At 45.4% G+C, this 12436-nt stretch overlaps 1 protein-coding gene across 1 annotated transcript in view; it reads right to left on the bottom strand.

The window, feature by feature from the left end:
* BDNF (brain derived neurotrophic factor) overlaps nucleotides 1-7475 on the bottom strand; it is a 55169-nt gene extending 47694 nt beyond the window's left edge. Inside the window, exon 1 of the mRNA XM_036427677.2 lies at nucleotides 7158-7475. Coding sequence (XP_036283570.1) covers nucleotides 7158-7160 — 3 coding nt within the window. The 5' untranslated portion in view covers nucleotides 7161-7475. The remainder of the gene's footprint in view (nucleotides 1-7157) is intronic.
* Between the last annotated feature and the right edge of the window lie 4961 nt (nucleotides 7476-12436).

Genomic DNA, 12436 nt, shown 5'->3' with positions numbered 1-12436 from the left:
TGCAGCAACCCAGCCAATCCCAGGGAATGGCTTGCAGCCTTTCTACACCCACAGTTTTTCTTAATTATCTCCACTGGGCTGAGTTACTGGTAGCTAAGGATGGATCTATAGCATTTCCTGGGTGTCAAAATGCCTACGCACCTTCTGCAATCATTGGGCTACCAACTACCTTTCATGTTTCTCCTGGTTGGTCTATTTAATTATCTATTACCATGTGTTTATAATGCATTATTCATGAAGCCCAGACAATTTCAGGAAGTATTATCTTGGATTTCAAAAGGAAATGACTGAAAAATTAGAACTTCTTTCTGTACAAAGAAAGTAGGCATGAGATAGTGAGTCTCTCATCTCATCACTTTCAAATATAATCTGTGGACCTTTGAGATCATTGTTCAAATTAATACTTTCCAAGCTATCATGCCTCAGAACGATAGGTTCAATATTTAGATTCTTTCTATGCTGGGTTCAAATAAGCGGCTTTGATTTTTCATAATGTTTTCTTCACCAGTTGACGGCACCAAAAAAATTATCATCAAAAGTTAGGATGATTTAGGCCTTACTTTCCACCAAGAAATAGTTATCTAGCATATCACCCAAACTTAGAGCTAAAATGGTATTTAGAGTTTATCCTGAGGACATCCTCCTTGTATGTGCAAGGAAATAGAGATTGAGAGGGACTAACTGATTTTTCCAGCTATTGACAACTGGTTGGGAGCAAAGCTTGAACTCAGGCTTTTAATCTGGCTCACTGTGTTCTCCTAAAAAGGTAAGACTCCAAAAGTCTTCCCCCTTCTGGGGAGCAGAGCAAATTAAAGGACCAATCATGACCCTAAGCTGTAGGCTCCACTAAGATAGATACCACTCAGTTTTGCTCATTGATGAATCTCCATACTCCTGGCACACAATAGCTTGTCAATGAATGCTTATGAAATAAAATTATAAATGTTAGACTCTATAGAAAGTATACCTCTTGGGCCAAGTGGGAAATGGCTAATCGAACTCATGATTCCCTTAGGTGTCAGCATATCTACCAAGATAAGCAAGATCCCAGGCATCCAAAACTGGCATCAAGTTCCAGAGAGTTCCAAGGAAACAAGTCAGCATGAATTCATGCGTCAGATATGTGCGGGGTCATGACCTCAGAGAACCTTCCCAGCCCTCAGATTCTATGACTCATGAGTAAAAAGTAAAGTGCTTCTCGTCTTTGGCTCTTCTTTTTCTCTGTGTTGTTTTGGGGGGAATTAGTGACTGTGCCTTAGCTGTTGTGTCAGCACCAGGAAGATTCCTTCCTTCTTTGACTCTCTAAGTGTGGAAGAATGAAAGAGTGAAACAATGGCTGGTTAAAACTTTTCATTTTGGCCTGCAAAATTTGGGAAATGCTTTTTTTTTTTTTTTTTTTTTTTTTTTTTTTTTTTTAATTAAGGCAATCAAAACAGGGTTTGAGACCTGGTCTGGAGAGAAACATTCGAAGAAATAGATTCCGAGTCAGTCTTCACCTCTTACTGGCAATGTGTTCTTAGGTAACTCTGAGCCTGAGTTTTCTCATCAGTGAAAGGTGACTGATGATTCCTATCCCACACAATTGCTGAAGACATTAAATAAAGAAACCTGTAAAGAGTTTTGGAAGCACTCTATGCCTATAAACTACTGTTACTAGGAAATATAAATAAAATCTGCATTATCATGGAATCCTTTACACAACTCTTTTAGAATGTTAGAAAAAAAGAGAGAAAAAGTCAAACTGAATTTTTAAGAAACTCAGAATGAGCACTCCAGAAATTGCCGAATGAGAATGAAGGCAGGGAGAAAGAATTAACATCTTGATTTTTGCACTGCGGGGTTTTGGGGTGTTAGCCTCTATGGGACATGTGTATCTTTCTCAAGAAACACTCGTTAAAGCAGTAGCTTTAACTTCCAAAGTAAAAGAAGAAAGATTTCATAAAAAAAAAAATTATAACTCTTAAGCCAAAGAGGGAAGGAAATTTTGTTGTTATTGTTCAAGAACTTAATCTTTCTCCCATAGAGGCATCCCCTCTCTCCATTTCCTTAAGATGCAATAAATGGTAAGCTCTCATTAACTGTAAATGTTTATTTTTATATATTAAGTACTACTCCCTGTTCTTTACATGGATTATGGCATATAAATTTAAGAGACTAACAGCTTATTAAATCCACTAGGATACACAGACACACACATACAGCAGTAGCAGTTCAGCAGAGAGAGATACCAGCCAAAAGAAAGATAATCTGAGATACTTCTGAGGTAGCAGTTGTAAAATTAAAATAGGCAACTCATTAAATTATCCACAGAGTGAAGAAAAAGCTACAAAAATAGATATTTTTCTGGCAAGTCAGTGCTTTACAGAACAAATTTAGTTTTAAGCAAAATTTTAAAATCAGATGATATCAATTCATATTCGTTAGAATCATTTAAATGGTTGGATTAGTCTGTCTTAATTAAAAGCAAAGATTAGCTTCACTGGCATTTGGTAGAAGTATATTTTATAAAAAAAATATGTTCAGTTAGACATCATTTTAACTGACAGATTGTAAGCAATTGGATAGAGGGAATGTTATTTGAACAAGTTGGAGCCTGATCCCTCAATCACAGAATTAAAAATAAAAATCCTTTATAAGTCATGCCTCAATGCTGACTTTGTCTCATTTTTTACTTATTTTTATTTTTACTTTTGTGGCCGATCAGCTCTTTTGTGGTCATCCAGGCCTTTGCCTCTCACATTGCCTGATTTGGGAATGTTGTTTCTTACTAAAGCTTCCCCTAGAGGACAGGCCAGGAAAAGGAAAGAAGCTAAATTCAGCAGCTTCTCCTCTTATTAAGAATTTAGATTAGAGATGTGATAGTGAGAGAGTCTAGCAAATGAATGAAAAGCTTATGCATGTTGGGTTGACTTTAGATCTTTTAAATGTCATCTTTCCAATGTACCCTGATAGGCAATTGACAAGTGATATTTTTCAAGCCAACAACAACAAAAAACCCACAAACAAACTTGTTTTTAAAATCCCCATTTACTGCCTTGACCATATAAATTAGGTAATATTTAAAAATAACTAGTTTTCTGATTCAGTCCAATGAACATGCAAAGAGAGTGTCATAGGGATACCTCCCACTTAATCTGCTTTGCAAAGCCTTTTCAGATATTCCTCCAAAAATTTCTGTGTTGTAGGTCTTACTATCAATGACACTGAAAAAGCTACAGGCAAGATGAATATATTTTCACCTGAATTAATACTGATATATTCCATTGGGGGAGCTAGACCAAACCAAAATCTCACACAGAAATATGCAAGACCAGGGGGCACAAAAGTAAGCTAGGTTACTGTTATTATTATTACTTTTAGGTTAAAAATATCCCCCCTTCCTATTAATTTCCCTGTTCTTATCACCTTCTAATCTGCCTGATGTCAAAGAGGACTATGGAGTTATCTTGCCTTCCTGCTGAGAAGCTCTATGTAAATATACATAAACAGTGACTACCAGGTGTACCATTCTTAAAGTGACATCCATTTCCAGGACACTTTAGGTGAAACCATTTCATCTCACAAGTCCAGGATGTGTGTGTGTGAGAGAGAGGGGATGACGTGACACTTTTGAGGTTTGTTTAAGTTGTTACAAATCTCAAAGTTAAAAGAATGAGACTGTCAAGCATTTCCCCTCCTTGTCTCCCAGAGACGTGAAATCTACAATATTCTCACTTCCGCTGTCAGATAAATTGGCAAGTCGACTAAAAGGATAATATTCCCTGAAGGAAGAATTCATTCGAAACCCTAGCAACTGTATTAGGCAGCAGCGAGTATTCGCTAGCAAGGCATCTAGAGAGGAGAGGGAACTCTACAATTTTAGAGTGACAGATGCTTTTTTCCCCTCATCCATCAAGATGCCTCAAAATGTCACAATATTTACACCTCTTCCTGGGTGAATTAGAATCCAGAGATTGACAGACGGGGGGGGGGGGGGGGGGAGAGAAAGAGAGATGCGACTGGTTGTCGCTTGACTGGGGGAAAGCAAGCGTTGCACCTTTAAATTCTGCCCACCCTTCCCCGTTGCTCCCCCCGCTTCTCTGGATTTTGCAATAAATCTCCCAGTTCTGCGTTTCAGCCCTGCAGATCCGTATTTAAAACAGCACCATCTGGGAAGGGTGGGTGGTGATGGTGATGCGGCTCCTTGGAGTTCCTTTGCAGCACGCTTGGAATTGCATCAGACTGATCAGAAATCCCCACGCCCCCGAGCCCTGTCCCGCCCACCCCACTCCCGCCCCGCCCCTCCCATTCCCTCCTTTGCGCGTAGCTGTGACTTGAGAGAAAACGACTGGATCTCGGAACAATCTGTGCTCCACTCGCTTGCAGGCCGGCTCCGTAAACCCTGCCCTACGCTCTCCCTTTGTGTGCCGAGCAGCCTATCACCGCCATCGGATCCCAGCGCCTGGCTTTCATTTATTTATTTATTTTTTATTTCCCCTTCTAAGTCGCCACAATATCCTCGCGTTGCCTGCGAATCCATCCTTTTCACCTGGGCAGCGTGGGGAATTCTTTCTTGGGCTCGCTAAGCAGAGCACGTCTTAGAGTTTCGGAAATAGGCTTTCCCCCTACGCTACGCTCCCCCCCAACCACCCCCAAACCCCCCATCCCGAGCCTTAGCCTCTTAATTAAGAAGGACTGATCCGGGAAGGAGGAGTCCAGGACGTCCAAGCCCTCCTGGGGTAGAAAACTGCCCGGGCCGGGCTCCGCGGCTGGAACAAAGGGCCCCGGGAAGGAGTGGGCTGAGGGTGGTAGGGGTGTGGACAGGTCGGTGCCCCCTCCTTCACCCCCCCTTTCTCAGAGCCGGACGCCCAAGTCCCAAGGCTCCCAAAGGAGAAGGGGGAGGACCAGCTGCCACGCGCTCCAGCCGCTCCGGGGCCCCTCGGGATGAGGCGGGGGCGGTGGAACGGAAGGCTGGGAGCCTCTGAGCAGCTTCGATCTCCTCCGCCTCCCGCCCGGCCCACTCGTGCGGCAGCGGCGGCGGCGGCCCCGCGGCGAGGTGGCCGCCCTCCTCCCCCGCCTCCCGGAGCTCCTCGCGGCGGCCCGGCCGGCTGCACGCCCAGCTGATTGGCGGCTCGCACCGCCGGCGCGCGGAGCGTCCTTCTCCAGCCGCCAGGGTCCCCTCCCCGGCCCTCTCCCAGGCTCTTCGGCCCGGAAGAGGGACCTTCTCCTCCCAAGCAGAGCCCCCCCCCCCCCCTTTCCTTAGTTACCCCGACTGACTCGGACTTGGGCTCAGGGAGGCATCCGGCCAGGCAGGGGAGCGGAGCGCAGTCTCCGCGGCTCCCCTTCCCTAGAGAAAGCGGGAGAACCTCTAGGGCAGCGTCCAAAACTCGTGGGGAGGGAGGAGGGAAAAGGCAATCGTAAGGGCGATGGAGGGGAAGAGATAGAATAAGGAAGGGATGGAGGCTGGAGGAGAGGGGGCGGGGTGGAGGAAGTGTGGGGGGGGCGAGAAGGAGGCAGGGAGAGGGAGGGAGGGAGGGATACAGAATGAATCCTTCTCACTAGAGGAGCTGAAATTACCTTGATTCATTTTGTGTTGGAAATTTAACGTTACCTCCTACCCTCTCCCCAACCTCAACCTCCTCTTTCCTCACCGCACATAACCTCCACCGCCTCATTATTCTAAATGGCACAAAGTAAAAATTTAGAAAATCGAATGTTGTGTAAAAGGTTCATAATTAGTAATGAATCTACTGTATACACACACACACACACACACACACACACCCGCAAAGAGAACGGAAAAGAGGGAGATGAAGGAGAGAGAAAGAGGAAGGAATCTTACATTTTGAAATCAGACATTTGCAGGTCCAAGTTAACTAAACTCATTATGTTCACAGGAAGACCGCATAATTCCCCCCTTTCTCTCTTTACCCCTAAGGCTCTCACCTAGAGCAATCCAAACTGGGCAGAAATCCAGAAACAAAACCCCTCTCCACCTCTCTACCTCCTCCCCTCCACCAGGCGGTCCTCTTGGGAAGCTCGAGTATCAAAATAGCTCAAGAATTGGGGTTGCGGGGTCCCCGCCCCGGTGCTTACCTTCTTTGCGGCTTACACCACCCCGGTGGCTAGATCCTGGAGATAAACACTTGCATTTCCCAAAGTTAACCCAGTATACCAACCCAGAGCTTTGCCCAGAGTCTATTCCAACCTACACCGCTAGGAAGCCAACTTCAGCGAGCTCAATGAGGGGACCAAACGGGTTCGCTTTCCAAATGCTCCGCTCCAAAATCCGACTCTTCAGCCCCGATTTCAGTGTGAGCTGAACCTTAGAAAAGATGCTTCTGAAGGGCGACACCGGGCTGGCTTTCCCGTGGGGCCAAGCCGGCTACCTGGAGTACCACCACCTCGGACAAACCCGGCGGCTCTGTCCAAGGTGCTGAATGAACTCGGCTCTCCTCGATTACACACACCGGGAGCAGCGGAAGGAAAAGGCTAAAAAAAATTTTCTAATTAAGTGGCACTTGATATTGCTCTGGACGGTTTCTTCCACTTCCTTACGTTTTGTCACGTGCGGACGGCTTTGCCAAAGCCATCCTGTTAATAGTTGATCACATGTTAACGAGACCCTTTTCTTCTATGAGAGGATTACCCATTTCGTTATCAGTGATAAGCTCTCCTGACTTATTTTTCTCCCACCAACCCCACCCCCATTTACACCCAAATTCCCAGCCCTTACCCCCCACTCCACGACAGCCCCAGTCTCTAATCACATTATTGTTTTTAGATGGAAATTAATCCCCCCGCGGATGTCAATTACATGCCCATATATAAATCATAGAATACGCTCATACACCACACAGAGAGGCAAAGAATGAAATGCAGGAAAGCTGGGAGAGGAGCATCAGCCCTGAACAGCCAATATAACACACACACACACACCCCTCTCCAGCTCCAAGTTTGTTCCACGCAGTTCCACATTGCTATGTTAAATCTCAAATGATTCCAATTAAAGTTGCACCACATGAAAAAAAAAAAAACAAAAAAACAAAAACGATTCTCCTGGCCTGAATAGCTGCTGTTCTTTGGCGTGTGGAATGCCCGGAAGAGCTGTGGTGTGCCCGTTGTTAAGCAACATGTCAAGATTTTTCAATTATAATGCAGGGTTTATTGCTACTCACCATTGTGCCTTTGCTGTCCTGGAGACTCAAGTGTCTTAAAATCCCGTCTCCCCAACAGATGCTGGAAGGTAATGTGTCTTGTTTGAAGTCATCATGTGAGAAGTTCGGCTTTGCTCAGTGGATCGCCCACCACTTGGTGTGACTTATGAATCTAATAACCCTTTGCAATATCCGCAAGCTTAAACTCTTCAACCACCTTGGCGACTACAGGAGACAAAGCAACTGGCACCGACGTGGGGGGGGGGAACCTATAGATTTACGCAAACGTCCTCACTCCAGGAGACACGTTTCCTTTTGAGTTCTTACGTGATTCTAATGAATGAGTGAGGATGCCAGTGACTGCCCAACTGCCCTGCTATGTAGTGGTTGGTTCCTGGAGCTGCCTCTCCACTGCTCGTCACTGGGTCTTGGTACAGAAAGTTCCCAGGGAAAGTGAGGAGTTTCAGGGTATCCTTCTAAAAATAGCCCAGCCTGCGCGTCGCTCCCTTGCCCCCCCTTCTCAGGTCACACTTGGGGGCTCTGGCAAAGCTAAGCTCGGCTGGGGAGCTGTCTCTGTCGCCAGGTAAGAAAACCCTCGCCGCCTCCGTCAGGCTAGGGCGGGAAGACTGCGGGGGAACTTGTTGCTTTATCAGCGCCAGCAGGCTATCGCTTTAATAATAATGCCAGAAAAACGCACGGGGAGGGGGCAAAGGGGGGGGGGCGGCCAGGAAGACGGCTGACTCTGTCCTGCTTACGTGACCAGCTCGCTCACTGTGACTCCCTTGGTAGAAGGGAAACTTCTAAGAAAAGTTCGTGCCCCTCCCCCTCCCCCATCATGACTAAGAGTCTCCTGCTGATGAGGTCGTGAGTGCTGATCCAGCGGGGGCGGGGGCCAGGCGGGGGGCGGGGGCGGGAGCAGGTGTGGGGGAGAGGGGAGGCTGTGTGTGTGTGTGTGTGTGTGTGTGTGTGTGTGTGTGTGAGTGACTTGTCCTTGGGAACAACTACGTGCGTTCCAAGCGCGCAACCATCAGCCCGGCGGCGACGGCGACTTTCCCTTTCCGTCTTAGGGACTTGATGACTAGGCGAGAGAGGCACCCGGGCGAGCCACTAGTTGCCCACAGGAGCCTGTGTGTAAACCCAGTTTTGGGGCTGCTGGATTGAATGAAGTTAATAACTGCGTTCGTTCCAGCGGGTTAGGGCTTTTCCAAGGCGAGTCAGCAGCCAGGGGACGCAGCTAGGTCGCCGGCCAGGCGAGCCGCCGCGGAGTGTGGAGCCGCAGGCAAAGGCAGGGAGGGAGGGGTGCCACCGCTGCGGCTGGCTCGGCGCTCCGCGTCCGCCCGGCGGCTGCCTCCCTGGAGGAGTCGCTTCTGCATCATCCGGGGGCTCCAGGTCCTCCCAAGGTGCCGAGGGGAGCGCAGCGGGAACCGGAGCCGTGCGCGGGAGGAGCCAGGGCTGGGGCTGCGAGCAGCGCAGCGGGAGGGGGGCTCTCCCAGGAAGCCCCGCGGTTAGCACCCGCGCTTCCCAGCCAGAGGCTGCGCAGGCTAGGAAGTGGAGAGGTCACGTGCTGGCGGAAAGTAACTTAGAAGGGAAAAGATGAACTTCAAGGGGGGAAAAAACCCCACTATAAAACAAGTCATTTTTTTCCACCCCCTTTCCTCGCTACTCCCTCCCCCGGGCGTAAAATACAGGCAAAGGCGGAGAAACGCAGAAGCGAGCCTCACTCTGCTGGAGACCTGGGGAGAACTGGGGGAATCTCAGGCAACAGAGTATAAGTCAATCATTGGCAACTTTCCCCAGACTAGGGAGGCGCTACCCCAAGGTATCTTTCCACTGACGCCGCCCTTTGCTTTCCTCCAGCCGGCTCTAGCACAGCTGAGCATGGGCACCTCGGATGACTGTAAACCAGTTGTTATGGAGATGCCGGTTGCTCTGAGGAGCGCCAATGCCCTGGGATGTCTCTAGATGCATTTCAGGTTTCGTTGTTTTGGCACCATCACCACTCTTTTACTCTCCACCCTGGGTTCCCACGAAGGAGAGCCCACCAACTGCGTCACAGGCCCTGGCTGCGGCGCTATTGACTGCAGGGATGAAGCAGATAGATGCTGCCGAAGATGGTGGGTAGCTCCTAAGTGTCAGATCACCAAGCCCTTTCCCAATTCCAGTTTCTTCATGCCAGTCAAAAGGCTCTACTTGAGTGTCATTCCTGTTTCCTTATGTGTAAAACCTCAATTGCAGGATAGAATGATCAGAAGCAACAGAACATTAGCATTTAGTGGCTACTTCAAGGTCCTGCTCCCTTCCCCATCCCTTTCCAGAAATGCCTTCCTTATGGAAAACAGGCTATACTTCCTAATTCTGTATATGGACCTATGTTCCTTGGAGCTCCCATTGGTATCAGTGTATTACTACTATAAGTAAGTTCAGTGTTTGGTTCAGATCTCTCTACAGATGTTTCCAGAGTCAACCTAGCTTATTCTAGGTTCCAGCCACGGTACATATAGACAAATGCTGGCCAGACCTCAGTAGGGAAAGTTATAGACTTGCTAGGCTCCTGGAGACGTAGGTTAGGTCATCATGGAAAGATGCCAGACATTCTCACAATAACCAGTGCAACAGTCCCCTTCAGCTGAAAGGACAGCTCAGAGTGCCCACAAACTGCCACTTTTTTGTTGATCCATGAGTTAGCCAGCAGATGCTGCCCTAAGACTGGGACAGCTGGCACATACCATCTTATGAGGTCTTGGGGTATAGATTTTGTGGACAAAACTGGTTTCCTGGGAGTGTAATTCATAATACTATAATTAAGTTCTCTTGCCCACTCAGTGACTCTAGTATAGATCTAAAATATTGGAAATAACATAGGGAGATGACCACTATGTGGACATAATTATTCCCCACTGTCATCTATATAACATATTTATCTGACTTCTTTGTCAACAGTTTGTGGTCTATAGAGGGACTATCAGTTATTCTCTGGTGGATCTTTATCTGAAAGTTAATGCCGTTTTATAAGATACCCTGAATTGCTAGCTTGGATGCACGGGGATTCAGAACATGAATGACCAATTTATTTGAAATTATTTAGGCCACATATGATTGCACTAAATACATTTCCCAAGGAATATTCTTGACCATTGTCTTTCTTTCTTGGAGTCATTACTAACATCTACAACATATGAAGCAAGATGAGGGGAAAGAGTTGCTATTTAAATAGAGAGTTGCCATAGAGCAGGGGTGGGGAACATTTTTCCTGCCAAGGGTCATTTGCATATTTATAACATCATTCGTGGGCTGTATAAAATTATCAACTTAAAAATTAGCCTGCTATATTTGTCAAACATTTAATTAAATCATTCTTAATGCCAGACCAAATGATTTCTCAGTCTTTATATGGCCCTTGGGCCAGATGTTCCCCATCCCTGCCATAGAAAGTTGTGGAGAGGAGTGAAGAGATGGTGAGGACATACATTTTTTTTTTCCTTTTTCAATTTCTCAGTGATCTGAGGGAGAATCCTCTCTGCTTGGTACAGTATCAGCTATCCATCTTTTTATCTCTAACCACTCACAGATTTACTTTTTCCCCCATCTGATGAAATCCAGTGTCTACTATAAGCAAAGGTTGCAGTCATTACATTTGTTACAATATATGCCAAGCACTGTACCTGCCACAATTTTAAACTCTCATTTTCTCCACACAATCTTACATAAATATCATATTTCTCCAGGTTCACCTGACCCCATTCACTTTTAGTAATGGGAAGAGCATTTCAAACTGAAAAGTAAACAAATCTTGTTTCTTAAAGAACATTACCCAACAATGTAGCCAAATTTAAAGCAAAGTGTATTAATGTAACCAAGAAGGAAGGATTTTTGCTTTTAAACCGTAAGTATTATGTTCCTTAGGTGAATTGGTTGATGTTCACATGCAGTTTTCTACCAAAGTCATAGTTATAAAGCTTGTCCTCTGCCTGTACCTTTATGAAGATGGCTACAAATACTAATAATGGGCTTATCAAGACTAGGTGGAACAATCCAGTTATAAAATAAATGAATCATGGGATTGTAATGTAAAGCATAGGGGAAACAATCAATAACATAATAATGACTTTGGGTGGTGATAGAAGGTTATTAGTATTGTTGTGGTGATCACTTCACAAGGTATATAGATGTCGAATCACTATGCTGTATACCCGGAAATAATATAATATTGTATACTTTAATTTAAAAAAAGAGTAGGAGACATAAAAATATCATTAAGTAGATGTGTGAAGAGTCAGAATTGCTGGGGGAGAGGTAACAAAACTGAAGTCTAAAAAACCCAGAAATGAAATATTTTGTCCTTTTTTTCTTAAGGAATGGTTTGGTACTTTCTCCCCCATATCAAGGCAGCAGTGATGAGAGAGTACTTTCTGTTTTTTTCCTCCCAACTTTTCTTTCCAAATCTCTTTGGTTGTAGTTAATTACTAGGCTCTCCATCTCACCTTGCATTAGGGAGATTACTTGGATAGATTATTTCCTTTCTTCCCTCTTACTACTACTTCTCCTCCCCTTCAGTACTTATTCTATGCCAGGCACTTTGATAGGGACTAGTGATCTGTACATTAACAATTCCCTACTCTGAAGAGTCTTAGAGTTGAATAGAACCAAGATATAATCTCTTAAGACTTAGGAAATGAGGTGAAGATGATATAGGTGAAGCATGTTTGGTTAATTATTGCCAAAATAGGGTCATAGTGCCTTCTCCTGGTCACTAACTCAGGATTGTTTGTTATAGTGAATGAATAAGAGTATTCACAGAGAGGCTTCAGATAATAGCATAACTGCTGTTTTAGAGGCTTAAAAAACAGATAGCAAAAGAGTTCCGTTTATGATATAAAGAGTGACTCTGACCAGGTAGGAAGAAAGATTGGCTCTCTTAGTCACTTCCTGATCTCTAATGGTTCTCCACAGGCAATAGAAGGAGAGGCAAAGAATCACGATGCACAATTTGGAAAGCTTTTTGAAAACAAGAATAGGCAATGGTTGCCAAGAACCTGGTGTTGAGATCATATTTAAAAAGAACTCAAGGAATCTTCCATCTACAAACCTAGTTTAGTTATGAAGGAAATAATCAGAGCATCAAAAAAGATGCAAGCAAAAGAAAGCATTGGAAAAGTAATGAGGAGAAAAAATGATTTAGTTGCAGTAACCTCTGTGCATTCCCAAGCCTGGCAAGTAAGCATGAGACAGAAGATCTGGATATGACTTAACTCAATTTAAGGAAAACCAGACAACCTCATAATGAGGCTAACGCAAGACCA

Source organism: Pipistrellus kuhlii, unplaced genomic scaffold (assembly GCF_014108245.1).
Source record: "Pipistrellus kuhlii isolate mPipKuh1 unplaced genomic scaffold, mPipKuh1.p scaffold_m20_p_9, whole genome shotgun sequence".
NCBI classification, from domain to species: Eukaryota; Metazoa; Chordata; class Mammalia; order Chiroptera; family Vespertilionidae; genus Pipistrellus; species Pipistrellus kuhlii.
The sequence above is the reverse complement of the archived record's forward strand: the minus strand, read 5'-3'. Positions and strand labels throughout refer to the sequence as shown.